This window comes from Melospiza melodia, chromosome 20 (assembly GCF_035770615.1).
Source record: "Melospiza melodia melodia isolate bMelMel2 chromosome 20, bMelMel2.pri, whole genome shotgun sequence".
NCBI classification, from domain to species: domain Eukaryota; kingdom Metazoa; phylum Chordata; class Aves; order Passeriformes; family Passerellidae; genus Melospiza; species Melospiza melodia.
The window spans coordinates 1155674-1182543 of record NC_086213.1 but is presented as its reverse complement, the minus strand read 5'-3'; the positions used below and the strand labels follow the sequence as shown (position 1 = coordinate 1182543).

Here is a 26870-nt window from a genome sequence, read left to right as displayed (position 1 = left end):
GTATCTGTATGTTGTGTGCATCCCAAACTGCTCTGTTCCAAGGACAGCTGGGTGCCCCAGAGCTTCTCACAGAGGCAGAAGATGGCACAATCATAATCACCACTGGTGGGCCACCTACCAACCTACAGACCAACTGTGCTGTTCCCGTGTTACCCCTCCCCAGCCTGATAGAGGGGTGAGGGTGGTGGGCACCATGGCATGGGATGAGCTGTTCTCACAGGGTGCAGAGGGATGGGCATGAGCCCATGAGTGAGTCCTGCAGTGTTGAACCAAAGCCCCATGGCTGCACTGGCCCAGTTGGAGACATCTGGCCCTCACCTAGGGAAGGAAGTGGGGCACAGCTGCACTTGACCATAGTCTTGCTGGCCACGTGGGAGTTTTTCTCTGTGCCAAGCCTGGGGCAATAGGGGGCAGTGAACCCTGGTCAGGGTGGCTCAGCTATGGACATCATCAATAAGGTGAGGAGCAGTACATGCCCCAGTGTCCCTCTGGGCTGGGTAAGCAGTTGAGTTGTGGGTAGAGGGGCCTGCAGCAGCTGGGCTGCCAGCGTTCCCCAAGCACTGTGGTGTGCAGTATGCCACTGGCAGAAGGACCTGAACCAGAGGCATTGCCCTAGATAAACCTTTATTATCTGGCTGGTGTTGGTACACGTGTCAGCGCAGGTGTAGAGATGTGACAAAAGGGCGAGCAGCGCTGAGCACATGGGTGGCCTGAGCTGGAGAGGAGAGTGGGGGCGGTTGTCCCAGCTTGCACGTTCGCCTTGCACTCCCCTGGGACCCCTTGCTGCTACTCCCTCCCCAGCACACAGGTGCCCCTAATGTGGAAGTGCCTCAGGTGCACATGGAGGTGGGAAGCAGGGAGTTGGCACGGTTGTGGAGCTGTCCCCAGGGAGGTGACACCAAGCAGGGCCTGCAGTGGGCAGAGAGGCTTCCTTGCAGGGGACCAAGGGAACTGCTGGCAGATGCTGCCTGCAGGATATACCATGACCCTGGTTGAACTGCACAGCCCTGCTCAGCCACAGACCCATGAGGTGGCCTGAGTCTGAGGGCACAGCTGTGCCCGTGCCACCCCAGGGACATAGGGATGGTGCCTGCAGAGCAAATAATTCCTGGAGAACAAATAACTTAAAAGGCTGGAGTATGGGGGGCAAGCCAATGTGGGAGCATCCCCAGCAGTGCCCACCTGGCTCTGCCCACAGGGTCAGCCCACAGCTGGCCGAGGCAGAAGCAGCTCTGCCAAGGCAGAGGTGTGGGGGTGCCCTGGTGGAAGAGTTCTCCTGTCCCCAGTGCCAGACCCATGGCCCCCCAGACCCTCCCAGGCAAGCAGCTCCCTTGCCCACAGGCAGCTCTGGGGTGAGGGCAGCAGTGGGGTGGAAAGGGCAGGCTCTAGCACTCCTTCTGCCGCATGCGCAACTCGTGGCGACGCAGGTGGTTATAGAGGGACTGCACGTAGGTGAAGACGCACTTGGCGTCAGGCTTCTTCCCCATGATCATCATGTCTTCAACCTCCACCAGCGGCACGCAGTCCACCAGCGTCCTGCAGAGATGAAGCCTTCAGCATGGCCTCAAGCAGGCTGCCACGTGTGGGGCTGGGATGGGCACCCCACACTGCTCAGGGCCTGCTGGTGTGGGCACTGCTGCCCTCAGACCTGCTGAGCTTCTTTTGCACGCCCCCACCCCACCCTGGTACCACAGTCCTGCTCCTGACACTGGGAAAAGCATGTGCTGTCTGCCCTGGGAGGTGCCTGCCCCAGGGCAGGGGCGGCCCAATTGTCTGTTCCCCAGATGCTCTCCATCCCACTTCTTGGTGCTGGCAGTCATCCCCTGCTAAAGCTGTGCCACCCTCCTCCTCTTGCTCCTCCAGCTGATGCTGATGTTCTCTAGAGAGAGCCCAGCCTGGCTGCAGGTGTCTGCTGTGCCCTTCCCTCAAACACTACCAAGTGATTCAGGGAAAGCAGGGGGGGTGGTCTTGGTTATGTGCTGCCCCTTACTCCTGCCTCACATCCTGGCCCTGCTGTTTTGCCTTCCCCTAAGCCCTGCCAACCTGGCTCCCTCCCCTGCCCTGGACTGGAACCCAGGGGCTACCTGCACCAAGCCCAGCACACCCTGCTGCTGGAGTGGGCGCTGCCCTGCCTCAGCTCACTCAGCCCTCGCCTATTTCCTTCTCTCCCTGCCCCACCACAGTGCAGGGGTCCATGCAGGACCTGGCTCCAGGAGCTACCAGTCTTATGGCACCCTCGAAGATCAGTTGTGGTTGTGTTCCCATCCCCATAGAAACTTTGGGGCTCTGCCCCTGCCCTTTTGGTGGGGTGGCCTACTCTGTCTTGCCACCCATCCAGTTCCCTGGGCTATGTCTCTGCCCAGGTTGGGGCTCCTTGGGCGCTTGAAGGGACTGACCACACAATTATGAGTCCTGATGACAACCAGGAAGGGCTGGATCCAGGATCCCCCTCCAACCATGGAGGGGATCTGGCAACCTCTTGTCTGCTCCTTTCTACAGGGAGAGAAGGGGTGGGGGGCACAGAAGCAACCCTACCACTTCTGCCAACCCTCCTGGCCCTGCCCAGGCCCCACACCCCTACCAGGCATTGTTTCCCCTTCAGGCTGCTGCTGCTGCTGGAGCAAGGGCTGCATTGGCACTGGGGGCGGTGCTGACACAAACTGGCAGCACCTGCTGCTGCCATGGCCAGTTCAGTTGCTTTGGCCTGGGCCACTCAAGTTTCTGCCCCCATGGCTCTGGGTGCACAAGGATGTCCCAAGGCAGGGATCTGCCCCCAAGGAGGATCTGAACCCTAAGCTTGCCACCCACCACAACACCCTCAACCCCCAAGCCCTGAACCTCCCCTCTCCCCTCCTGCAGTAGCCCCACTGCACACGTTGGCGCCCTAGAAGAGTCACACCCCAAGGAGTGACCCCAGCCAGTGCCAGCCCCTGGGGAGCACCAGGGCCCAGGAGAGCCCCCCACCCTGAGTCCCATGGCCCCAGCCATTGCATTAGGTCTCTGCTGCCTGCTCAGTGGGCTCCAAGCCCACAGCCTGGCTGGCACCAGCCCCACCTCATGATTTGGCCACTGTGAGAGTGGGAGGGAAAATGCTCGGAGCCTTTGGAAAGCCCTTGCCACTGCCAGCCTGGCTCAGGGTAGTGGTGGAGCAATGGCAGTGCACAGAGAGTGACTCTGCCCTTATAAAGCCATTGTTTGGGCCCTGGTGTGCCAGCACTGTGCAGAGTCAGGGGAGCCAGAGCTCTAGCGCCAGCCAGGATGCCCTGAGACAGGCACAAACACTGCAGGACCTGAGCCTTGAGTCACACTTTCCAGACTCCTGCTTCTGCCCATATATGAGCAGGCAGCCTCTTGGAGCTGGGCATGCACCCTGAGGCAGGGGAATGAGGCAGCAAGTGGAAGCAGTGATGCTGCAGCATCCTGAGGGGCCACCCACACTCAGCACCATTCAGAACACCTTGGGTGGCATCCCCAGCAGCTGACCCCTGGGTGAGGCTCAGCCATGGGGGCATGGCTCTGTTCTAACTACTGCCCTCCCCACAGCTGGAGAGCAAACAGCACTCCAGGGTCAAACAGTCCCCCCTGCCCAAACCCCCACAGGTGCTATTCCAGAAGGCTGAAGCCCAGCCAGCTGTCCCTGCCAACCTCCTGCTGGGCCCTGTCTGGCACCGCCAGGACTTGCCCCTCACCCATCAGCATCCCCCAGCCTCATCCACAGCCGAGGCAGTCAGTTCCCTGCCGAGCCCTGGTGGTGGTGGGCACATGGGCAGGTACTTGGAGGGGAAGGTTCTCACCATCAGTCCTGGGGGGGGCTGACAATGGGCTACGACTTTTTGGTTTTTACCAGCCCCTTCTGGACCAGGCAGCGATAGAATTCCTGAATGTATGTGTACACACACTTCCAATCTGGCTCGCGCATCCGGACCATGTCCTCCACGTCCAGCAACTGTGGACAGTCCGCGTGCTTCCTGGGTGCGGGGAGAGAGAGGGGCAAGCCAGTGACCGCAGCCCAGTCAGGGAGGGGAGGAAGAGAAAACAAGAGACACAGATCAGTGCAGTTCCCATCCCACTGGCAGCTGCTCCGCTCTGGCATGCTCTGGGGATGCACGATGCAGGGGCAGGAGGGCTCCAGGCACCCCATGCCAAGGCCATTCAGTGATATTGGGGGGGGCACAAGCAAGGGGGAAAGGGGCAGGTGAGTGGCGTGGAGAGGCGTGAAGTCCAGAGGGAAAGACAGACGGAAGAGAAGGAGGAGTAGGAGGACGAGTGAGGTGTTCTGGTGCGCCAGGTGCTCGGGGTGCGGGTTCCAGAGTGGAGCGGCGCTCTATACAGCTCCTGTATAGAACCGCTGGGAGGATGGCGGGGGGCAAGCCCAGCCCTCCTGCCCAGCTCCACTTGGAACCGCGCGGCACAGCCCTGGTGCAGGAAGCTCAGGAAAGGACGCTCACAAGAGCTGGAGGAGGAGGAAGGACGAGAGGCCACCTGGCTTCCAGGCCGGAGAGATCGATGGCTCTCTCAAGTCCGCGCACCAGTTTCCCAATTAAGGCAAAAAATCCATTAACAGGAGCGCCAAGAGCCAGGCCCACAGCCCCCTTCTCGCTCCACCACAGCACCACGGCACCCTGGGAGCTTGTGGGAATCCCCATCTCACCCTGCCACCCTGGACATCAGCAGGATGGGACCCCCCACCCCCAGCCCTGCCCCCTGGCAGGGTGCTGGAGAAGAGTGGGTGGGTGGGAGAGAGACAGAAGGAAGGAGAGAGGGGCTGGCTGCCAGCCCTCCAGCTAGGTGCACTCCCATCTCTCAGCACCCAGGAAAACCAGAAGCAAAAAGGGACAGGAAGAAAACTGGAGAAGGTGCAATGGTGTTTGAGGCCCTATAACTGTGAAAGGAGGAACCTGGCTTAGGCCAACCCTGCTCCCCCCACAGACTGCAGTCCCACACCTGGTCCCCCAGGATGGAAAGTACTGCTGGAAGCCAGGTGGGCTCATGGGGCTGCTGCTCTGCCTTTGGGTGCTCTGCTCCACATTCAGGAAACCAGACCCCTATACCCACCCTTGCCACACTAGACTGGGCTGCACTGGCCTCCTGTGACTCTGCCCATACCAGCTTCTGTTTGCCCCCACAGCACCTAACCTTGTTGCATTGCATGGGGGGAGTGACACCTATAGGCACCCACCTCCAGCACCATCAACTCCATGTGTCCCCCCTCGCCCCAGCAGCGAGCAGCAGAGCCACCCCAAGCTGCTCCAAGCCATCCCAAGTCTATATGATGGCAAGAGAGGTACGTACTCTGCAGAAGAGAAGGCCACCTCGAAGTTTTGGCGGCGGTTCTGGGGCGTCAGCTTACTGTAGTCAAATGCATCAGGGAAGAAATTGTGGACCAAGGCACAGAAGGCCATGCCATCACTCCAGCTGGATGAGAAGTTCTGGATGTCCACATGCTGAGAGAGCAACAAAGTTACCAAGGGACAGAGTGACTGGCCGTGGGACAGGAAGAGGGGGTGGCACCCACCTCATAGCCCCGGGTCTTGGCTCTGCACCAGTCCAGCAACATCTGCTTGATACTGTTGGCGTTAGGCACGCCACAGCTGGAGGAGCGCTGCACAGCGGTCTGTGATGCTGCAGGGTTTGAACTGTGGCAGGAGACATGGGGTGTTATCCATAGCTGTAGGTGTTGTTATTTGTGCAGCAGTTACTGCCCTGGCCAGCCTGCCCCAGGCCCAGCCTCACCTCCCACCCTCCTTCTGCAGCTTCTCCATCATGGCCTTGCGTGCCTGAGAGGCTGATGTCTTGGGCAGGCTCTGAGCCTTCATCAGTTCCTTCTTCTTCTCCGCCTGACGCCGCTCCAGCGCTGCCAGGCTGCTCTGCCGAGAAGCGCTCTCATCTTCACGGTCAAAAATGCTGGGAGAGAGACAGGCAATGCTAAAGGGGCTCTGGGCAACCCAGAGGAGGGCAAACAGTGGTCTCAGCCCATGGCCAGCCCTGGAACTCTGGAGACCTCCATGTCTTTGGGATAGAAGAGAGGTGGCTTAAGGTCCTCAGCTGGCAGATCTATCTCTGTGCCCAAGGAAGGACCCATGAGAACCTCTGAACACAGTGGATGTACCTCAAGGACCAGGAGGCTTTGGAGTCCCATTTGCGTGAGGACACTGCAAGCTGGGCAGAGGATTTGTGCAAGCAGATAAGTGACAGGGACCATGTGGGGCTGTCCCCACAGGCACCTCTGCTCACCTGCCTGTCTTTTTGGATGAGGAGCTGTAGGATGATTTAGTTTGAACGAAAGTGCTGTTGCCATCTGCAGAGAGAAAGAAAGGAAAAAGGCCCTGGGCAGGAGCTGAGGGCAGCTATGCCAGGAAGGCAGAACTCTGCCTGCACCAGGGCACTGACGGCTCAGCAGCAGCGATGCCCCAGGGTTACACCCTGAGGATGCTATGCGGAAAGGGCAGGAAAAACTCTTACTGTCTGATCTCTTCACATAACTTGACTCCATGGTTGTAGTACGGGAGGTCTTGCTGCCATCACCTGCAGGGACAAAGCAACGGGAACTGCTGGGCTGGGAAGAGCAGCACCCACAGACACTTGGTGCTGCCAAGCATTCACACCCACTCACTGCAATAGGGAGAAGTCCCGGGTGGTAGAGCCATGGGCATAGCAGGCAGAGGGAGGACAGAGGGCATGTGCCCCCCAGGCAGAGAACAAAGAGGCAAGCGCAAAGCAACAGGGAGCTGGGGCATCCCTCAGCCCCTGCAGCCACTCAGCCTGAGCCATCCAGGGACTGGGAGAGCAGGGATATAGGAGACAAGACACAGGCCAAAGGTGCAGATGAGGCCCTGCCATCCTGACAGGGTTGGGGATTCAGAGTAAAGTCACCAGAGCAAAACCCTAATTATCCCCAGGCAGACTCTGGGCAAGCCAGAGACAGCTCTGAAACACTGTCCTGCTCCCAGGACAGTCTAGCCAGACTCGGGACAGGCAGCGAACGGCAAAGGAGCTGTGGTGGCAGAGCACTGGGAAGGATTCTGCAAGGCCCCCAAGGGCTGGCACACCCCACTCCTGGCCCAGCTCATACTGGACTGTATAAGACGCTCAGTCTTGGTGACGGTGCTGCATGCCGAGCCGTCGGCTGACTGAGTGCTCTGCGTGGTGGTGGTCTCTGTGGCATGGCCAGCCCTTCCTGTCACAGATTGGCTCCTAGCCTCCTGCAGCCGCTGGTCCCGCTCCTTCTCCCGCTGGTCTGCAAACATGAGTGGGAGATGGCATCAGCAGGGAAGTGGGGTGGTGCGCATGGTTCCTGCCACACCAGGAGTCCTGCAGCTGCTGCTGGCCACAACTGGTTTGTGGGAAGGATGATGTCCTTGACATCACAAAGCCAAGGGGGCAGCAGAGGAACCAGCACACACTGGTTCCTACTGCTTCCCCGCAGCTGGGCAGCCACACTTGAGCACCCTATATTTGCCACCACCACCATTCTGATTCCAGCAGGGATCACCATCCCCGAGTACCTCGCTTGCGCTGGCGCAGCTCCCGCATGGCATTTCGAATCAACCGTCGTTCCTCAAAGTCTGTTGTCTGATCCAGCTGCAGGAGGGGGAAGTCATCATTAGTGTTCTGCCATCAGCTTGAGGTCCCTTTACCTTCTTGCAGGAGCCCAAACCAGAGGAAGAAGTACCATCTTATCCAGAATATCCTCATCCTCAATCTTGCTCAGCTCCTCGACATTCAGCTTGCTCCTTCTCTCCACCTCCCTCACTTGCACCTTCTCCATGCCGTTGGGCAGCTCTGGTTCTCGCCTCGCTGCCTGCTGCTGCTCCACCACCTCTGGCTCCATCTGCAAGAACATCACAATGCAGCTGAGCCCCCTGCCGGCTTGGCCACACCCCCACCTCTTCTCAGGGTCCAGGCCCTCATCACCCTGACACCTGCCCAGTGCTACAGGCAGTGAGAACCCTAGAGAGGATGTGCCTAAGTGCTCTCAGCTTGTGGATGCTGCAAGCATCTGCAGCGCCCAAGGCAGGCAGGGGAACATGGCAATCTGCCGCACCCAATGGCCCAGGAAGACCCAGCAGTCCCTCTCTTCCTTCCAGTCTGGCTGCCATAATATCTCCAAATCCTCTCTGCTCCCTGGTAGGAGGTGGCTGGGTCCCCCAGCGAGCAGGAGTTGCCCACAGCTCTGGGCCGGGCAGTGGCTGTTACCCAGCCGTGGGCAAGGTGTCGGCAAGGCCAGTGCACACCATTAGCAGCACGGGGATTTTCACGGAATTAAGGGACTTAGTGTAGAGAAGAGCTTGTGCAGCAGGTCAAGAGCCTTCCTCTGCATCCCTGCCAGGATCTAGGCCAGTTTGGCCCCTGCCCGAGCACAGCCAAGTCCCTTTCAGCACAACCCCCCAGCAATGCATAGCAGGCAGTGGGCCAGGCCCAGAATAGGGCACAGGGCACCAGAGATGACAGACTGCGGCCAGAGCAGTCATGCACACACCTGGTCCCATCCTGCATCCTGTGACCTGGTAAACCGATCCGTGGCAAAGCCATCAGCCGGAGTTAACACTGGCCACATGCACCCATGCCACCACCTGTGCCTGGTGCTGTGGTGGAGGCAAGACTGCTGCCTGGGGCCTCCCACCTGGCACACTGGGAATGCGAAACAGGTGGGTGCACAGCCCCACCACAGTGAGCCCAAGGAGTGGCAGATCCCCACAGTGCCGTGTCCCCGTGCACCACTGCCACAGTCACGCCTTGTGCCAGGGCTACAAATACCCCCAGGAGCCCTGGGAGCTGGTGACCCCCTCCCTTCCCCCTGTCATGGGGCAGGGCTGCCCACACTCACGCTGCTGTTGCTTCGGGAGAGATGCACGGTTGATTGCTGGCGCGTACTGGAGAAAGTGGGTGGATGGGCCACAGGGACACTGGGCTCCTCAGTGCCCTCAAAGTGAGCGCAAGGGTCCTGTGCTTCCAGAAAGAGGGTGCTGATGTCCTGCCTGGGGGGCACCTGCAGCCCTGGTGCCAGCAGATCGAGGTGGCGGCCCAGGCGCCCCAGCTCTGCCCGTAACTCCAGGTGCTCCTGTTCCAATGTCTGCAGTGCCTGTGCCAGCACCTGCACTTGCTGCAGAGCCCGCTCCAGCTGCCCCTCTGCTGCCCCCCGGAACGCCACCAGCTCCTGCTGCAGCTCTGCCAGCTCTGCCACCCCAGCCTGCGCCAGTCCCTCCAAGCTGAGCCCTGGCATGATTGCGGTGCAGGCGCTGTGGCGAGCCCCGCTCAGCTGTCCTGCTGCCCTTTATAGGGGCCCAGGCACCCCCCCGGCTGGAGGCTGGCCCACTCCCTGCCTGTGGGCTATTCTGGTCCCAGCAGCCGGGGGTCCCGTGCAGGGGTGCTGAGCCAGGCGCCACACTTGGCAGCACATCCGGCTGTGGGACCAGGTGGCTCAGCAAGGGGAGCCCTGCAAGAGGCCCCCCCACCCCTGGAGGCTTCCAGGGCCAGATACCAGCCTAGGGGCTGGTGGGGACCAGCCCTGACCACAGCAGTGCTGGGTGAATGAAAAAGCCAACCACTGCTATGTTCTTCTGCCCAAGAGCCTTCCCACTCTGGGCCAGCATCACCCACAGCACAACATCTCCAGCCCCAGGCTGGCATTGGTGCAAGGGCCTTGGTCACAGCACGGATTTTAGGTCTTCATACCCCTGTGCTCCCCAATGCCTGGCCCGGGAGAGTGGGTCCCTGCACAGGTACAGGCAGCACCCCACCAACGAGAAGACATGCCACCGTGGCTACTGCCCCCAGGTCCCTACAGCCTGCTGGTCCTCCAACCAATGCCTACATGGCAGGGCTGCCAGCACCACTGCCTCATCCTCCTCCTCACTGCCCACCGGGAGCACACCTGGAAGCTGCATCTCCTGCCATGGCAGCCAATGGGTCTCAGGTCCCCCACCTCATCAGACAGACCCATTAACACCTTAATGAGAGCTGACAAGTGCCCGGGCAAAGCATGCCCAAGCGCATTAGCACAGGGAAGTCACCCCAGCGCAGCCAGCTGCCCACAGGCAGGACCTGCTGGCAGGTGTGGGCAGCACCTGTGGGCATTCCCTGCCTCATGCTGGCAAGGGCTGGGCTGAGGATGGGGTGAAGCCAGTGGTACCACAGCCACTGGCAGTGACACAGGCCACCCACAGGGCTGTTCCTGCAGAGGCAGCCAGGCGTGCGCAGGGCCATGAGTGAAACAGAGCCACGTTTGACAATCTGGCTCCTGCCAAGGCGGCACACAGACGCCTTGCATTACCCTAGATGGGCAGGAGCAGATTAAAGCACTTGAAGGGCTGTCTCCTGTGTGCACCCAGCCCCAGGATGGCCACAGCCTCACAGGCTGCCCTCCCTGCAAAGATACTGCAGAAGGGTTGTTTTTTCAGGTTTTTTTTCCTTCAGTTGCACCCAAGAATCCCTCCCCGGCAGGCTGGGGCTTTGGGCACTCTCCACTCAGGATGGCATAGCAGAAACATGAAAGACCCCAACCCACAGCTCCAGAGTGCTTTAGAGACCTTTGAGGAGTAGGCCCCCTCCAAGGCAGGCTCCCCAGACACATGGCCAAGGCCCATCCCCACGAGGAAAAACAGAGGGGTGGTTGGCAATGGGTTTTTCCTTGAGCTGCTGCCACCCTTAAAGGTGTTTAAAACAAAGCGAGACCCACAAAAGATTCCTTGTCCCCCTCTGCACACCTCCCCAGGTGTGAGTACATGGTGGCACAGTCCAGAGTGCAGGGGGCTCATTTAGGGCTGTGCAACCACACACAAAGTCCAGGGTCTCTTGATGAAAAAAACCCTATCAAAACAAAAGCACCAACCAAAACCAGACAGAGCCTCTGCGGCACACTGCCTACACTAACTCCTTGGTCCCTGGTCCCCATGCCCTGGAGCTGCCACGTAATGGCCAGGTGTAGCACAGCCCCACAGACCCCGGGGCACTCACCTTGGTGACATTGCTGCTGACACTGCTGATGTTGCAGATGGTGCTGACGCTGCTGGGGATGGTGGTGATACGGATGGGGGCATTCCGCAGATCAAGAGTCACCTCTGCAAGGGGAGCAAGAGGCATGTGGGGTCTGAACCAGCCCACAGGCTCAGCCCCACAGCTGGGGAGTGGCTCTGGCTGGGCTATCTGCCTGCCTCGCACATCTTGCCCTAGCAGTGAGCACTGAGCTCTGGCATAGGGAAAGGGCTTTGGGGGGCGAGCAAGAGATGGGGCACTTGAGACCCCTCACTGCCCTAGCTTATCATCCTCCCCAAAGAAGGGCACTTTCTGCAGTGTCTCAGCTGGAGCCAAGACCCCCTGATGAGAGGGATGGCCACAGGAGCATCCTGAGCCAGTCACATCTGCAGGCAAGCAGGGTTGGGGCAGGGCTGGAACAGACACGGTGCAGCCGTGGGATGGGGCAGAGCAGGATGGCGTGGGCTCCCCTGAACCAGCAGGTCAGCGGGGAGAGGATGGGGCAGGGCTGCGAGGGCAGGGCAGGGATTGGAGAATGACCCCAAACACGGTAAGACGGTAGGGCTGGGGACAGGCTGCAGGGCCAGATGGTCTCCCCAAACTGAGATGCTCCAAGCACGATGAGAGTGCATGCCAAAGGATGAGGGCTACCAGGCATGCTTTGTTCTTCTGGCAGCACTCAAATGCCCCTGCTGCCACCCTGCCACCGATCAGCACCCACCTGGCCTGGCTCAGCCTGCCCGCCTCCACCTGCCCATTTGTGCCCACCAAATGTCAGTGCCCGACGGCCCACTGGCATCCACCTACTCCACTGCCCAGCTGTGCACACTGTCGTATTAGGAGCACAGTCCTGTAGTGCTTACAGCCCAGTAGATATCCATTCCCCTCCGGTGCCCACCTTCCCGAGAGATCCACATCTTTTTCAGTCCCACCTCCCTGCATGACATCCATGCCGATCACCCCTACAGCGTCAAGCCTTATGACAGATGCCATCTGCCCACCGGACTGTCCTGCACACCCCGTACCCCACCAGTGCCCACCTGCCCGCTGGCTGCCGGGGGTGGCGGTGATGCGGGGCGCCAGGGGCTGCACGCGCCCGTCCTTGATCTCGATGGTGAAGAAGGTCTTCATGGCGTCGAGGCGGGAGCCGGCGGGGCGCGGGGCCGGGCGCTGCTCTGCGCCGCCGCTGCCCCGCGCGTTTTGAGCGGGCGCCGGCGGGGCCGTGCGGGGCCCCCGCTGCCATTGGGCGGCCCCGGCCCCGGCCCCGGCCCGCCCCCCCGCGCCGCCCGCCCCCGCCGGCCCGAACCGCTGCGCGCGCTCCCGCACCGAGCCGGCGGCGGGAGAGGGCGGGGGTCCCGCGGGGCGCGGCGCTGCGGGGACGGGCGCGGGGTCACCGCACTGCGGCCGCCGGCGCGCGTCCCCGCCGGCCGGGCCTCGCACCGTGCACGCAGCGCCCCGCGGTGCCCCCTGCGATACGCGCTGACCCCCATCCTGGCGTGCCCCCTGCCATGCATGCTGGCCCCGCCCCGGGATGCCACACTGCGCATGCAGCCCCCCCGAGGTTGCCCACACGGCGCACAATGCCCCCGGAGTGCCCGACCGTGCATGCAATCCCTCACGTGCTCACGGGAGGTACTGCTGTCCCCCAGAGATCCCATCAAAAGCCAGCATTTCCCAGGGTGGCTGCAGCCCCTCAAAGCCTCTGCTCCCTCCCCCCACTGCACATGGATAGGAGGGAGGGATTCTGGGCAGGAAGCAAAAGGGGCAGGTAGGCAGCCAGCAGCATCCTGCGGCATCCTGGCACTGCGGAGCTCCACACCTGCCCAGGCTCCAGCAGGGACATCCCACCGCTGTGAAGCAGAGAATGGAGGCAGCCATCACTAGGATCTTACCCATGGGGCCAGCCAGGGAGGAGGGCACCAGCTCCCACCGGTGAGTATTCGGGCGAGCCGGGGTCCCCATGACCTCCTGGGTGGGCACTGATGCTTGGAAAGAGACAGGCCAGGGAAGGAATGACACAGAGGAGGCAGAAGATGAGCACAGCACAGGTGCTACTGGCATCGCCCCACCGCAGCACAGCACCCCTGCAGTCTCCCTCCCCATCACTCCACACTCCCCAGAGCTTATGCCAAAATCCACCAGCACTTGTGGGCTGCCTTGCACCCTGGGCATGGGCTCTGTCCTGCAATGCAAAACCACACTGCAGAGGGGAGGCTCTGCGCCCAGCAGTGCAGTGGGGGTCCCTGGGATCTGTGGTGAAAGGTTGGGATCACCCCTGTCCTCACCAGGCCCTGGCATATCGTTGCCTCTGGAGAGACTTTGAAGGGGCTAGGTGGGTCAGCCTTCAAGGGTGCAGGCAGAGCTCTCTGCCCTTGGACGGGAGTCATTGATGCCCATGGAGGGAGGGGGCTCAGCCTCTCCTCAGAATCCAGGTTTGAGCCCGCTATGAGGCAAGGGAGGGGGGCGCAGACCTTGCACACTTGCCTCTATCCCAGGGCTGTGCCGTCTGCAACCTATCACCCCTAGCATCTTCCCAGGGCTTCTTCCTTCCCAGGAGCCAGCAGCCTTCAGGGGCTCCTCAGAAGGACAGCAACCTCTGCCTGTCAGGGCAGCACCCCTGACCCTGGAAGCAGAGAGCTGCTTTTTGGTTTTTTCCCCATTTCCTCTTGGCACAGCCATGGGGATGGTTTTCCCAGCAGTAGGAAGAGGGCAACTGCTGCCACTGGAATCCCTCAGGGCTGTGGGGAGGCCCTGCAGGGTGCTGGGCCCAAGGTGGGGGTGGTCAGAGCCAGCCGTGCACAGCTCCGAGCCTTATTGGGACAAAGAATGCAAAAGGCCAGGGTTTGCTACTGGCACTGATTCCCTTTCATGGCCCTGCAGTAACCCGGCCAGAGTGAGAGCCCCAGTAAACAGCCCGCCTGGCACCCAGTTCCCTGGCTGGGGTGGGCATTGCCACCACTTGGCTAGGCAGCAATTGGCCCCCAGCTAGGGGTGGCCTTTGGCCTGGCTGTGTCCTGCACTCACATTCCTGGCTGTGGGCTGGAGTCATGTCCCCAGGGCTGCCTGGGATGTACATGCTGCGGGACAGGGGAGTGGGGAGCCTTGGGGTGGCACTGCCCAGCTCTCATGTCACCCCCCTCAAGGCTACACTTACCCATTGATGGCCTCTCATGTCTCCCACCTGGTCCCAGCACCTGGCAGTGTACCCCAACATGAAGCTGTGGGAGCAGAGGGGGAGAGCACTCAGCTGGGGGTTACATGCAGTCCACCCCAAGAAGTTGGCTTCACCCTACAGAGTGCCAGCCCAGGGCAAGGAGGGCAGTGGCAGCTGCCACCAGTTTTGTACCTGGCTGCCAGCACTGGGCTGGCCCGGGATGAATTGCTCCCCTCTGGGGCTTTGTGCCACACTGGGCTCTGGGGCGCTGGCAGGGCTGCCCAGGTTCCCTTCCTTCCAGGCTGCCTGGGGCTGATCCTGCTGCAGGTCCTCACCATCATCCTCAGGCTCTGGACTGGGCTCTGGGGCTGGCTGCAGCTCCAGGAGCACGAGGTTCCCCGAAACCACAGCTGCGAGTGAGAAGAGACTCTGCTCAGGTAGCCTGCAGCTGCCTGCAATGCATCCTGCAGCTCCTGCAGGCACCCGGCTGCCCTGCCCACCACTGTGAGATAGTATGCCCTCCATCGTCCTGCAGCTGGCCCCAGGCATGCAACCCAGACAGGATTTTGCCATGGACATTTGTGAGGACTCACCCTGAGCACCAGGTTTCTGGGGGTCTCCTGCTTGCTGGCTGCACAGCTCCTGCATCCCAGCTGGGACATGCTCCTGCTCCACCACATCCTCTTGCTTGCGGGCCTGGGGGGAGTAGAACCAGCCCTGCTCCAGTCTCCCACTGGGCCACCATGGCCCATTCCAGCCAGGGATGCATAGATTGTGGAATCTTCCCATGCTATCCAGGTCGCTGCCTGCATGCTGCTGGGAATTGACAAGCCAGTCCCTGCACAGGGGTCACAACAAGAGGCTCACAGGGGGACAAGTGTCCCCACACCCTGCTACATCCTGTGGGCAGGGAGAGAGACAGTGTCTAGTGAAGGGGGACCCCAAACCTGCCCCATGCCTCCAGTCCAGGCACTCCAGGGCTCCGTGATGCAGGGAACATCCAGTTTTACAATACCCCGTCCCTCTCCATAGCACCTGCAGCTCTGCTTTGCAAATGATGAAATATTCCAAACATAGGACTACACACAGGTGACAGATCTGTCTCTGACATAAGTCTGAGCAGGGTTGGGGTGTCCTGGTGTCAGCTGGAGAACAAGGTGCCAGTCCTGGCTGTGCCAGTCCTGGCTGTGCCAGTGCCTCTAGCAGCACCATGACTCTAGGGCAGGGGGAGATGAAGAGGGGCCTGTACCCTGAGGGGGCACAGGAGAGCCAGGTCCCAAACCCAGGAATGGAAATGGCCACATAGAAATCAGCCAGATCAAGTGGAACAGCCCTCTCAGCTGCTCAGTGATGTCCCAGCCCAGCCAGGGCTTGGGGGCAGCATGGCAGCACATCCAGATGAGGAGGCAGACAGTGCTGAAAGGTGGCACAAGGCTACATGCCTTTGGCAGTCTCCTGCTACAACCCTGGGACAGGCGGAGGAAGAAGCAGGGCTGGACAGAGGCAGATGGAAGAACCCACACCTTCTTACCTGGCTGCGGGTACACCCATTGCTTCTCCTCTTCCCACCCTTGCAGGGCAACCCCACAGGGTTGGATGCAGAGATCTCTTACCACCACAGAGTCTCTGCAGTGTCATCCCTGCTGCACTGAAAACCCCAGTTTGTGCTCATTCCTTGCAGCTCTGCCCACCAGTTTATCCCTCCCCCATCCAGAAAGCTACCAGCAGCTTCAGTCCAGAATGAGCCCTGGCCCCTCGAAGGCTAGGAGGAACAGCCATCATGAGAAGGGGACAGGGAATCGAGGTTTCTACCCATGCAGGAAAACTGCTGCAGGAGAGATGAATAGCAGTTGCTTCCAAAGAGCCCCATCCCCAAGAACTGGAGCAGAGATGGGGGCACCACATGCACCAGGGGCTCCCAGATCCCCACCGGGTAGCATCCTTGGGAGAAGACCTAGCCCCAGCTCACCACTGCTGGGGCCATGCTGGCACAGCCCAGCCATGTTTTCCCTGTCCCCAAAGACCCCAGCCTGTCTCAATCCCTTTGGTCAGGCAACCACAGCTTGCCCAGGGCTTTGTGCTTCAGAGAGGCTGGCACAGGAATCCCAGTAAAAGGTGAAATCTTGAACAGTCCCACCCCCTGCAGTGCTCTACACACTCACCACTGAGCCTTTGGGCTGCTGGGCAGGGGCCTGCTTCACAGCCTCCCCATACCCACTCTCCTCTGGCCTGGCCAGTGGTGGCTCTGCATCGTCCTGCTGGCTGCTCTCCCCACTCTTGTCTGCGCCTGGAGGCTTGGTGCTGTCCTCACCACAGCTTTTTTCACTCCCAGTAAAGGCTGGTGTTTCAGCATTGTCCCTCTGGAAAATTTTCATTTCCCCAGGCACAGTTGGGTGCTTGGTGACATCCCTTCGGCTGCTCTGCACATTCCCAGCCAGGGCTGCAGCTGGGTGGGAGCAAAGATGGTGTTCAGGAAGGAGCTGCCCACATCTCACACCTTCCAGGGCTTTCCCCCCAAGAACATGGGAATGGTGCCTCACCTTCAATCTCCTCAGCCCGCAGCTTACGGATGGCGGCTCGGATCAGCTTGCGTTCCTCATACTCACCCGCTGCCCGCAGCTGCGAGGGAAGGACCCAGAAAAGCCCCGGCACAGGGTGACCCATGGTCAGCCCCAGCACAAGTTCCATCCCAGCAAACAGTCTGCCCCAGCACATGGTCGCTCACCAGTTTTGTCAGTTCCTCCACGCTGGTGATGGCTTCGAGCTGCTCAGACAAGGCAGCCAGGGCTGCCTGCTGCTCCTCTTCCAGGCGCCGGAACCTGAGCAGGATGAGAGGAGTGGCCATCTGGGAGCTGTCACGGGTGCTTGAGAGCAAAGTCCCCTTGTGGGCAGTTGGCAGATCCAGGCAACAGGCCCCACCATGCACCAAGCTGCTCTGTGCCGCGCTGCTCCCACCCTCATGTTCACTCAAATCTGTCCCAGCCATAGCGGGGCCAGGTACCGCAACTCCCATCTCCCAGGGCAGAGGCACGGAATGACCCCAGCCCACAACAGGACTCACTGTGGCCAATTCTCCTTGTTGTCCTGTCGGTGGCTGCTGCGTTCTGGGCGGAAGCGCTTGGATGCCAACGTCTCCTCGTCTCGCTCCAACTCCTGCCGCTGCAGCTCCCGGATAGCCGAGCGGATGCGGCGCCGCTCAGCCAGGTCTAGTGTGGCCTCCAGCTGGGTGCACAGGGCAGAGCTCAGCACTGGCTCTGTCTGCTGAGTCCCCATCTCAGCCCTGGTGCCGCCCTCTCCCATACTGCCATGAGTTGCCCATGCTCTGGACAAAGGCACTGTCTGTGTGTGGCACCCACATGCCCAGCGCACGCTGCCCGGCACTGCCAGGCCCTGCAGGAAGTGGGCACGGCCCCCCCGGGACAGGATGCTGGAACCAGCCATAGTGAAGAGGGGCTGTCACTGTGGCACCGAGGCCTCCGGGCATGTAAAGGTAAAAGAGACAAGCATGGGAAATGAACACCCTACTGTTCATTTCTGTCCTACTGCCTGCAAGGGCTGGTGCCCTGCAGCTCTGTCCCTCCCAGTAGCACCAGCTCTGGAATGAGTCCTCCTACCCATGCCAGTCCCTCCAGCAGCAAAGGGACAGGAGAGCCCATTCTCTTCTCATCCCCTGTTCCCCAGGAGGTGCTGGTTGAAAGGACCCCAGCATCCCACCAAGGAGTCATCTTGTCCACCTCGCAGCCCTCCCCATCCTCATTGACTGCTAGCACATAGCAGGTGGCTCTTGGAACCAAATCCATGAGTGGGATCTGTTCTAAATGCAAGTCCAACCCTTTATGTGTGGGAAGCACAGCCACAACTCACCCACAAATGCCCCTCATGAACATCTCACAGGCACTCCAGGTGCTCCTCAGCTCACCAAAGGCCAGCACCTGGCATGGGCATGCAGAGCTGCTCCCCCTCTTCCAGATCAGGTCAGCCCCATTACCAGCTCCAATTTTTCCAGAGTGCTATGAACACACCTCCTGATGTTCAAGGGGCAGAAGGCAGCCAGATATGCAGTGAGAGGCCAGTCAGGGCAGGCATGGCCCCACTACCCTTACACTGTCCTGCTGTAGGACATCAACACCACCCTGACATCAGGAACCCAGGAGGTGATTTCCCATGGAGCTCATTAAAATAAACCAAATGACCAACACCAGCTGCTGTCAGCATCAAGCTCCTCATGCTTGATGGCTATGGCTATGCCACAGGACAAGTGCATCAGTCCCTTCCCTTCCTATCCCATGGGCCACTGACAGGCCACCCATGCAGGCTCTCCGGGTTCCGCTGCAGCAGGGATCAGGGTTAGTCCCTTGACTGGACCTGAACTGAGCCACACTGGGGGCCCCACACCACTACCTGTATGCAGACTTCTCTGCAGAGAAGCTATCTCTCCAGAGAAGCTATCGCCCTTTGCCCTCTCTGCTTGGAGTTTGGTGATATGGCAGGGTATTCCCCATCTTCGTGAAGCCAGCAAGCACAGAGCAGGCACGGAGATGTCATGTGCCATCCCAGCAGCAGCCAAAACTGTTGTACTCCAACCCTTGCCAGCCACAAAGCCCAATAGGGAGCATTATCCTTCCCCAATTGGGAAGATACTGGTGGCCAGGACTACCAAGCCCTAGGGCAAACCAACTCTAAAAATACACATAACCTCTGGGGGAGCTGCCTGGAGCCAGGGTGCTCTTTCCTTCCCACCCCAGCAGCCCCCACCACACTAGCAGGCAGCACCATCCCTTCCAGCAACCTGGCTAGACCTGGGGCCTGCAGCCCACTCTGGGCTTTTATCCAGAGCAGGCACCTCTGCCACCACAAGGCCAGGGAAGCAGCTGGGAAGAGCAGGAGCCACGGCACTGCCAGAGCAGTGGAGAGTGTTGGAGAGGAAACCAGCGCCTCCATCCTCATGGGCCTCTCAATTCCCATCTGCCCTAGATGGCTGCTGGCATCCCAAGGATGCCACTACAGTGGTGACAACTACCACCAGGACAAAGGCATGGTCCAGCAGCAATGATGGCCAGCCAGGAAGCCTGGCCCCCTGCAAACAGGGCAGCATAGATGGGCTGGGAAGTGGTGGAATTTGGTTCAGCTCAAAATGAGGAGCTGAAGGCAGAGCTTTGTGGTAAGGACAAGCTCTCCCTGCAGCCATCCAAAGGCTTTGAGAACAGGAAAACAGTCCTCAGCTGCATATTGGATGGCCAAGGCCTTGGCTGTTCCCTAAATAAGCTGCTGGCAGTGAGTGGCTTGGCCCCAGCAGCTGGGTCGGGGCAGCTGGTTGGGGGAGAGAGGAGAAGGGGCATGTACACAGCAGCTGCAAAAGTCGTGAGTGCCAGGAAAGGAAAGGAGGACACAATGCGGCACCAGCCCTGCAGACACTGGTGCAGGAAACATGCTGGCACCAGTGTGTGCTGAGTGACACCCACTTGCCAGCTCTGGGGTCTGCCCTACCCAGGAAGCTCAAGCTGGGACCTGACATGCGCTCAGGTCCTGGAAGGCTTCTCCCCACAGGAGAAATGGCAGGGCAGGAGAAAATGCCTTATTCCAAGCCCACGTCAGCAGGGAGCTAGAATGAGGCAAATGAGCAGCTTTGGAAGCGCCGTAGCCAGTAGCAAGGGAAAGCATGACAGAAACCACAACAGCTGTGAAGGACCAAGGGGCCCAACCCTGCCAGCACAGGAAGACTCAGGGATCGGCACATGCCGGGGCCCCATGGGCCCTGCCCAGCTGGCAGCAAATTAATGGTTCCAAGCAAACACCCTCCTCGGCACACAGAGTGCCTTTGCACTGTGCACTGGCACAGCACCCATAGGCTGCTTCCCCACTGGTGCCCAACACAGCAGTGCTCAGAGCCCTGGTGCAGTGGGCAGCTCCCCCAGGAGGGCTGCAATTAGCCTGGGATCCATCCAGCTCTTTGGAGTGCTGCAGTATACAGCAATTTGGAGGCTGGAGCCTGGCCACAGGGAAACCAACTGCTTTGCGACATCTGATGAGCCTGGCACATTGAGCACCTCCTATGGCCCAAAGCTTCACTGTCACCTTTAGAAAGAGCCATGGGGAGCATGGCTGCCCCCTGGGCAGAGCAAAGCAGGAAGGACACTGGATGACAGGGATACGGCAGGGATGCAGTGCTTCTCAGAGCCATTGAAGATTTGCCAAAGGCTACTGGGTATAAGAAGAAGGGGATCTCATGGCAGCAACTTTCCTAGCTCAAGCCTGCCTTGCCTCTGTCTCCAAAGGTATTTATATCCTCCTTAGTCAACCAGACTAAGAGTTGGAGAGGCTGGGAGAGGGAAGCATTCCCCAGCCCAAAGCTGGCAGACCTCAGCCTGGAGGTCAGTACAGCTGTGAGCACTCAAACAATCTCTTGCTTCTGGACATCCACCTAAGGGCCACCCTGCAGTAGCACTCACCCCATCCCCCACTACTCCCTCCTCCAGCTTCTCCAAGACCTTGGTCACTTTTATGCTGCACCATTGGTTCATCACAACCGGCCTCCCTGGGACTGGGATACTAGTGGGCAGCTGGGGAGGGAATCATGCGGATGCCTATGGCAGGAGTTGCAGGGCAGGGGCTTCCTGGCTGCTCCCAGCCCAGCCAGCACAGGAGTGAGGGGGCTGCACGGACCTCCTCAAGTCCCCCAGCCTCCTTCTTTCAGTTTCCCTGGGGACATTAGATGTTGCTGCCTAGGTGTCACTTGAGACAAATAAGGAGAAGCAAGGCAGAGTGGAGAGCTGGGGAGAGCAGAGAAGACGGGAGGAAGCTGTGGGAGAGGCAGTTTTCCCTTATATGGACTAATTCTCTTCCAGCTGAGGGGAGCCAAAAACCTAACCAGAAGAAAAATAATTCCTTCCCTGCCTCACACCAGCTCAGATGAGGCTTTCCCCAGCTTGTGCCACACAGCACAGGGAAATGTGGGTCACAAGCACAGTGCTCTGGGAAGGCGAAGCCTCAGCATGTCAAAGAAAAAGCATTCATAGAAGCAGTGCTTGCTGCAGGATGAGATCCACTTCCCTGGTCTGGCCAGACACCAGGAACCCACTGTTCCTGAGGCTCCATCTCAGATCAGAGACTTTGGCTGGGACATGGCAGAGCTGGAGCACTGGCAAGATGGGAAGACACCCTGACCATCCATCCCCATGCCTCTGGATAGATGGTCCATTGGCCCTGGCATCACCCCACGAAAAGCAAGTGGGGTCCTCAGATCGAACCACGGGCAGGTCTGCGTGTCGTCACTCCGAGCTGGCTGAGGGCTGCAGGACAGAAGGCTCAGCCGGGGGCAGCCCTCGTGCGGACCCACTGCACAGCCCTCACTTCCCGCCGGCTTCCCGACTCTTTCCTGTTCCAACAGAGCTGCCTTCCTGGCTGACTCAGCGTCCTGCTGTGACTATTCCCCATCGCTGGCCCGGGCCACCCCGGCTCAACCCCCGGGGCAGCAAGCACAGCCTTAGCCCCGGGCCGGGGGTCCCCAGGGTTGCCCAAAGCCGGGCATTTGTAGGGGCTTCCCGGGACACCAGACCCGGCTGAGTATCCCGAGTCCCGTCTTCGGGACACGGAGGCCCTCGTCCTCCAGAGCCCACCGGCCGCGGCAGCGCACGACCGCAGCTCTCGCTCCTGGGGCAGCGCTCCGGCCGGTGCCCCAGGAGCCGCCGCGCAGGAGCGGATGGGATGCAAAGCCATTCAGGCAGAGCCCGGGAAGTGCGCCTGGCACAGCGCCCGCTCCCCGGCAGCGCGGGAGCCCGCAAGGAGACAGCGGGGAGCAGGGAACTGCGCCAGCATCGGGGAACGATTCCCCGGGATCCGCCGGCCGAGAAGATGGAGCCGGGACAGGCGGTTACGGCCAGGTTGCGAGCAAAGAGCCAAAAGCGGCCAGAGCAGCGGGGCCAGAGTCTTCGGAATCACCAGAGCTAGTGCTGGAGCTCCCCCCGGCCCAGAGCTCGACCCAGGCCAGTGCGGGTCCCTCCAGGTGCTGCCGCCTGGGACCAGCGATGGGTCTCCAGCGCAACATCCGCTCCCAGACATGGCTCCAGAGTCCCCCGGCCGAGCAACAGACCCGAGGCCCGCCCGATCTCATTCTGCCCGCGCCTGAGACAGCGGCCCCGGGCCCGGGGGGCGCTTCAAGGAACCTCCAGGCACGACCTACCCCCGGAACCGCCGCGGGCGCGCACCGTATCCCGAGACCCAGAGCAGTCTGGGGACTCACCAGCTTCCGCAGCGCTCCCTCGTCCATCCCGAGGAGATTCTCCTGAGACATCCTGCCCGTTGGGCCCGGGCTGCTGCGGCCGGGACCCGGTGGCGGCCGAGACAACAAAGCGCGGCCGGGGCGGCGCGGCCCTGCGCTGGGTTCCACTGCGCTCCCGCCCCGCCCCGCTCCCCCCCTTCCCCGACTCCGCTCCGCTCCCGTTCGTGCTCCCAATAGCGCCGCAGGGCCACCGCTTCCCGCCGCCCCGCCTCGCCCCGCCGCCGCCAGCCCGGCCCCGCGCCGCCCCGCCGGACCTACGGGTCCTGTATCCCGGTGCCCAGCCCTGTTCTGGCACCGTGAAACAGCAGCCGTGCCGTACCGTGCTGCGCCGCACTCCCGTCCCGGACCCCACGCCGGTGCCGGTGTGGCAGAACTCGGGCCTGGCCACCTTGGGGTAGCGCCCCAGGGTGTATCGCTGCCTGCAGAGTGTCCCGAGCCCAGCCGGGCCGCGGGGACTCCCCACCCGCAGGAGCTACTGCGCCTCTCGGCTTGCGGGATGCGGGGCAGAGAGCCACCAGCACCTCCTGCCCAGAGGCCCTCCCCACCGGGCCCGGAAGATCACACCGTGGGATGCCCCTGCATGATCTGGGGAGCTGTTTGAGCTGCTCCCTGACACCGCTGCAGGATTAATGCTCAGGGCACCCCCAAAAACTTGTGAAGGCTCCCTGAGGATATGTTGTGCCCCTCATATGGTCCTATTGCTTGCTCCAACTCAGAAGCTGCTTGTGGTGTCCTTGTCCCTACATCCTGTTCCAGGTCCTAGAAGGCAGTGCCAGGACAGCCAAGCCCTGGTGTCTCACTGTCGAGAGGTTCCCCTGGAGACCCCAAGGTCCTTATCTGCAGTTCAAGTGCAGCCCTGCTCTGTAGAGGACAAACTTGTTGGGGCTCAATCTTGTTTCTGGGCAAAGGCCAGAAGTATTCCCTGGAGAGGACTAAGTACCTGACATAACCCAGAGGTATTGTGGGCTCTGCAAAGCAGGCAGTGGCCATCTGCCTCTAGCTCCTAGGTGAGGGGGAGAGGTGCTGCTCCCTGCCTTGTCCAGCAACCCAGAGACTCAGGGGCTTCTCCAGAGAAGGTCATAGAGATAAGTTCACTGCTTTTCTGGGAGTTCCCAGCAAACTGGGAAGATGGATGGGGTGGAGCAGGACCACAGCATCATTTGACACAGGGAAGAACCCACCATGGTAGGCCAGAAAGCTGGGGTGTGGTAGAGGTAGCCAGAAAGTCCAGCAGTTTCCCTACTGGGAGTGCTGGTTCAGATGTCTCACTTCAGGCCTGTTTGCCTGGGTGGGTCTCCAGCTGCACTGGCATCCCAGAGCCCTCTGCTGCCCTAGGTTCCTCAGCAGCTCTCCACTCTCCAGGCCTGAGCAGCACTGGGCTCCACTGGAGCATGACACCCCTTGCCCAAGCAACTACACTAAAGCCAACCCCTCCAAGCACTGTGGCATCTAACATAGCATCACCCTCTGCCAGTCTTAGCAGCAACATCATCTTCACTTGCTGGATGATCCCTGCCATGTCTGCCACAGAGCTGCCACACAGGGGTCTGGGGTCTGCCGTGCCCTCAATCTCTGCTGTCACACAGCCCCTCAGGGACCAGGCACCAGCACACTCAGGGGTCTGTCTGCATCACTTGCAGCTATGCTGTCGCGTGGGAGCAGGCACTGCCACATACCAAGCTCCTGGCCTTCAGGAAGCACAGCTGGCAGCAGCTCATCTGCCCTTGAAGTATGGGGGGAACCCCACTGCCAACCTTAAGCTGTTGAAGTTACACCAGGTTTGTTCCACAGCCCCTCTGCCAGCAGCAGCACTGAGTAGGGCAATGAATACTGATGCGTGGCTGGCAGCATGGACAGGAACCTCCCTTCTCTGCTGTATGCTGGCATTGCCAGATGGATCTGTGCGTGATCTTCCCATATGGAGCATCTGGAAGCAGAAGCATGCTGGGCTTTGTGGATGAAGTAGCCTTGCGTGCACAGCTCTCAGCATGTGCAGCGGCACTTATCCTGCCTGTGTTCCCATCGGTCTGCACCACTCCTGGCTCCATCTCCCCAGGTAGTGATCCTGTCACATCCTCAATGACCCACTGCCACATCACCAGGATCACCACCCACCACACAGCATATGCAGGGCTCCCCGGGGGTGAGCCAGCCAAGCACAGACTCCAAGCAGACCTCCTTATTCCATGAAGTGGAGCGAGGAGATATCTACAAACCCCTTGGAGAGCCCAGGGCTCCAGCTCCAGGCCTGGCTCTGGGAGGGCTGTGGGGAGACTGCCCTGTGTTGGTGCAGGGCATGTGAGGGACTGATCTCACCAGTCTGCAGCAATCACAGCATGCTGTTGTGTATTCTGTGCTGACAAAGGTGGTCATATTACCCAGCAGATGGGATGAACCTGCATCAAGGGGCAGAGGCCTGGGTGGGTGCACGGGTTCTGGGGGCTCCCTCAGCCAGGGGACAAGTGCAGCAAAGGGAGGAGAGGCAAGAATCCTTTGGGTTCCCTTTGGGGATGCTAAACATAATGTTAAATAGCAGTGATGGAATTTTATTGTGCAAGCACATGTTTGGAACTGGTCTGGGCACCTGCCTGACTCAGAGATGGGACAATGCAAAGGTAGGGACGTGACTGTAGTGCCAGGCAGGGAGAATTCAATTCAATTCAATTCAATTCAATTCAATTCAATTCAATTCAATTCAATTCAATTCAATTCAATTCAATTCAATTCAATTCAATTCAATTCAATCTCATTTGGGGCATAGCCCTTCCTCTGGACACAGGAGCCCAGTGTAGGGCCAGCATTACCCTTCTGTTCTGGTAGCACAGACCCTCTGGTAGTGCAGGGCCACACAGTCTGCAGTGGGCAGAGGAGGGTCCTGGAATCCATCTCTTCTTCCTCCTGAAGCTTTCCTGGTTTCATACCTCCTCTCCTGGGAACTTCTGACATGCACAGACCTTTGTCCATCCCACTGTCCACACCCCCAGTATTTTGTGACTGCTCCCAAAATCACAAATTGGCTTGACTTGGTTGACCTCAGTCCCAGAGGAAGCCAGGGAGGGGACACCTGTCACCCCAGGTGGATGTTTGGGCCAGGCACCCACTCCTGGCTGACCAAAGCAGCAGGATGAGCTGAGGAAGAGGGGGATGGGGGGAGAAGGAGGAGGAAAAAGGGGAGGAGGACAGTTCTTGGCTGCTGTTTGCCCATAGTTGTTTGCCCATGGCATGCACATGTGAACCCTGATGCTGCCACTCCTCTGTGTGCTGACAATAGGGCAGCTCCCACAGGACACCATGCTATTATCGACAATGACATCATGGTGGTTGAATTCTGGAGCTCTCAGAACTTCTTCCCAGGGCCTCCCATGGCAGAGTACCCCCGTGGTTCCCAGCTCCCCTGGGCAGGAGAAAAGCTCCTCCCTCTGCTTGGGGCTGCAGGAGAAATTGGGCTTTCCCTGCCTCCTCTTCCTCCTCTCCTGAGAACTGCAGCCGTGGGTGTGATGATGTGCCAAGATCCTCCTTAACAGTAGGTCCCTGGGAACTATGCAGTGTGTTTAATTCACAGGCTGGCATGAAGAGAGGCCAGAGGAGCAGACCTGGGGTGGATGTAGTGCTGTGCCCTCAGAGACATGGCAGAACCTGGGCATAGGCACATCCCAGAGATGGGTCAGGACAATGGATGGGTTAAGGGCTGCCCTTGGTGTGGAGGCTGGGCAGCACAGAGTGGCCAGGATGATGCACAGGAAGGTGTCCTGGGGCACACAGTGCAGCTGGAGGGCAGTAGCAGCAGGAGGGCAGCAGTATGGCAGCTCTGCTGCAGCCAGACCAGCCACAGGGACCACCTGCCTGCACAAAACTGGTGCCACTTGCTTAGGACAGGGTACTCATGCCTAAACATGTCCCCATTTCTCAGGCATGATTCACATCCTGCTAGGAGCCAGGGCAGGATCAGGTGTGATGGATCCCTCACATCCTGCTGCTGGCAGGGGCACTGGGCAACCTCCTACCTGCCTGGGGGTGCTGTTTCATCTGGGATAGGAAGGAGCCATGTGACAAGACAGGTCCCACTTTTGGGGTGCTACATTGCCCAAGGAGGACCAGTGCTGCCACATACAGAGGGCTCCAGTTGTCCCACTTGGCTGGCTGGTATGGGGACCAGCATATGGAAAGCACACACCACTTCCCCATGAGCTAGAAGCAATTTGCCCCAGGTGTGGGTCTTGGGGGCTGGATCTCTGTTGTGCCTCTTTACCTGCATAGAGGAAGAGTCTATCCCTCTGTCTGCAGGCTCTTGCCTGTTGCCTGGTGCAGGTACAGGAGTAATGCTGGCGAGTACTCTGGGGCTATCTGCTCAGGACATGTACCTGCGCTCCTGGTGGAGCCTCTACAGAGGGTAGATCCACACATGAGGTGCTGGGTTAGCGTCCTTCCTCTCCATGCCCACCCCAGTCCAGTTCAATTTGTGCT

General features: G+C 60.1%; 1 protein-coding gene and 1 long non-coding RNA gene across 2 annotated transcripts; one reads left to right on the top strand and one right to left on the bottom strand.

Annotated features, from left to right (window-relative positions):
• Nucleotides 1-607: 607 nt before the first annotated feature.
• On the bottom strand, nucleotides 608-22499 carry SMTN (smoothelin). Its single transcript, XM_063173424.1, has 21 exons — nucleotides 22368-22499; nucleotides 17190-17350; nucleotides 16854-16947; nucleotides 16669-16747; nucleotides 16291-16574; nucleotides 14722-14824; nucleotides 14321-14538; nucleotides 14129-14192; nucleotides 12867-12959; nucleotides 12015-12344; nucleotides 10957-11060; nucleotides 8828-8944; nucleotides 7673-7831; nucleotides 7506-7581; nucleotides 7073-7237; nucleotides 6463-6525; nucleotides 6235-6298; nucleotides 5734-5904; nucleotides 5516-5636; nucleotides 5293-5444; nucleotides 608-1536 (listed from the first exon to the last, which is right to left on the bottom strand). The coding sequence occupies exons 1-21, from the start codon at nucleotides 22416-22418 to the stop codon at nucleotides 1386-1388; spliced, it is 2820 nt and encodes a 939-aa protein (XP_063029494.1). The 5' UTR covers nucleotides 22419-22499; the 3' UTR covers nucleotides 608-1385.
• LOC134427522 (uncharacterized) lies at nucleotides 12507-18329 on the top strand. Its single transcript, XR_010030196.1, has 2 exons — nucleotides 12507-12906; nucleotides 16684-18329. It is a non-coding gene; the product is annotated as an uncharacterized LOC134427522 (long non-coding RNA).
• Nucleotides 22500-26870: the final 4371 nt, after the last annotated feature.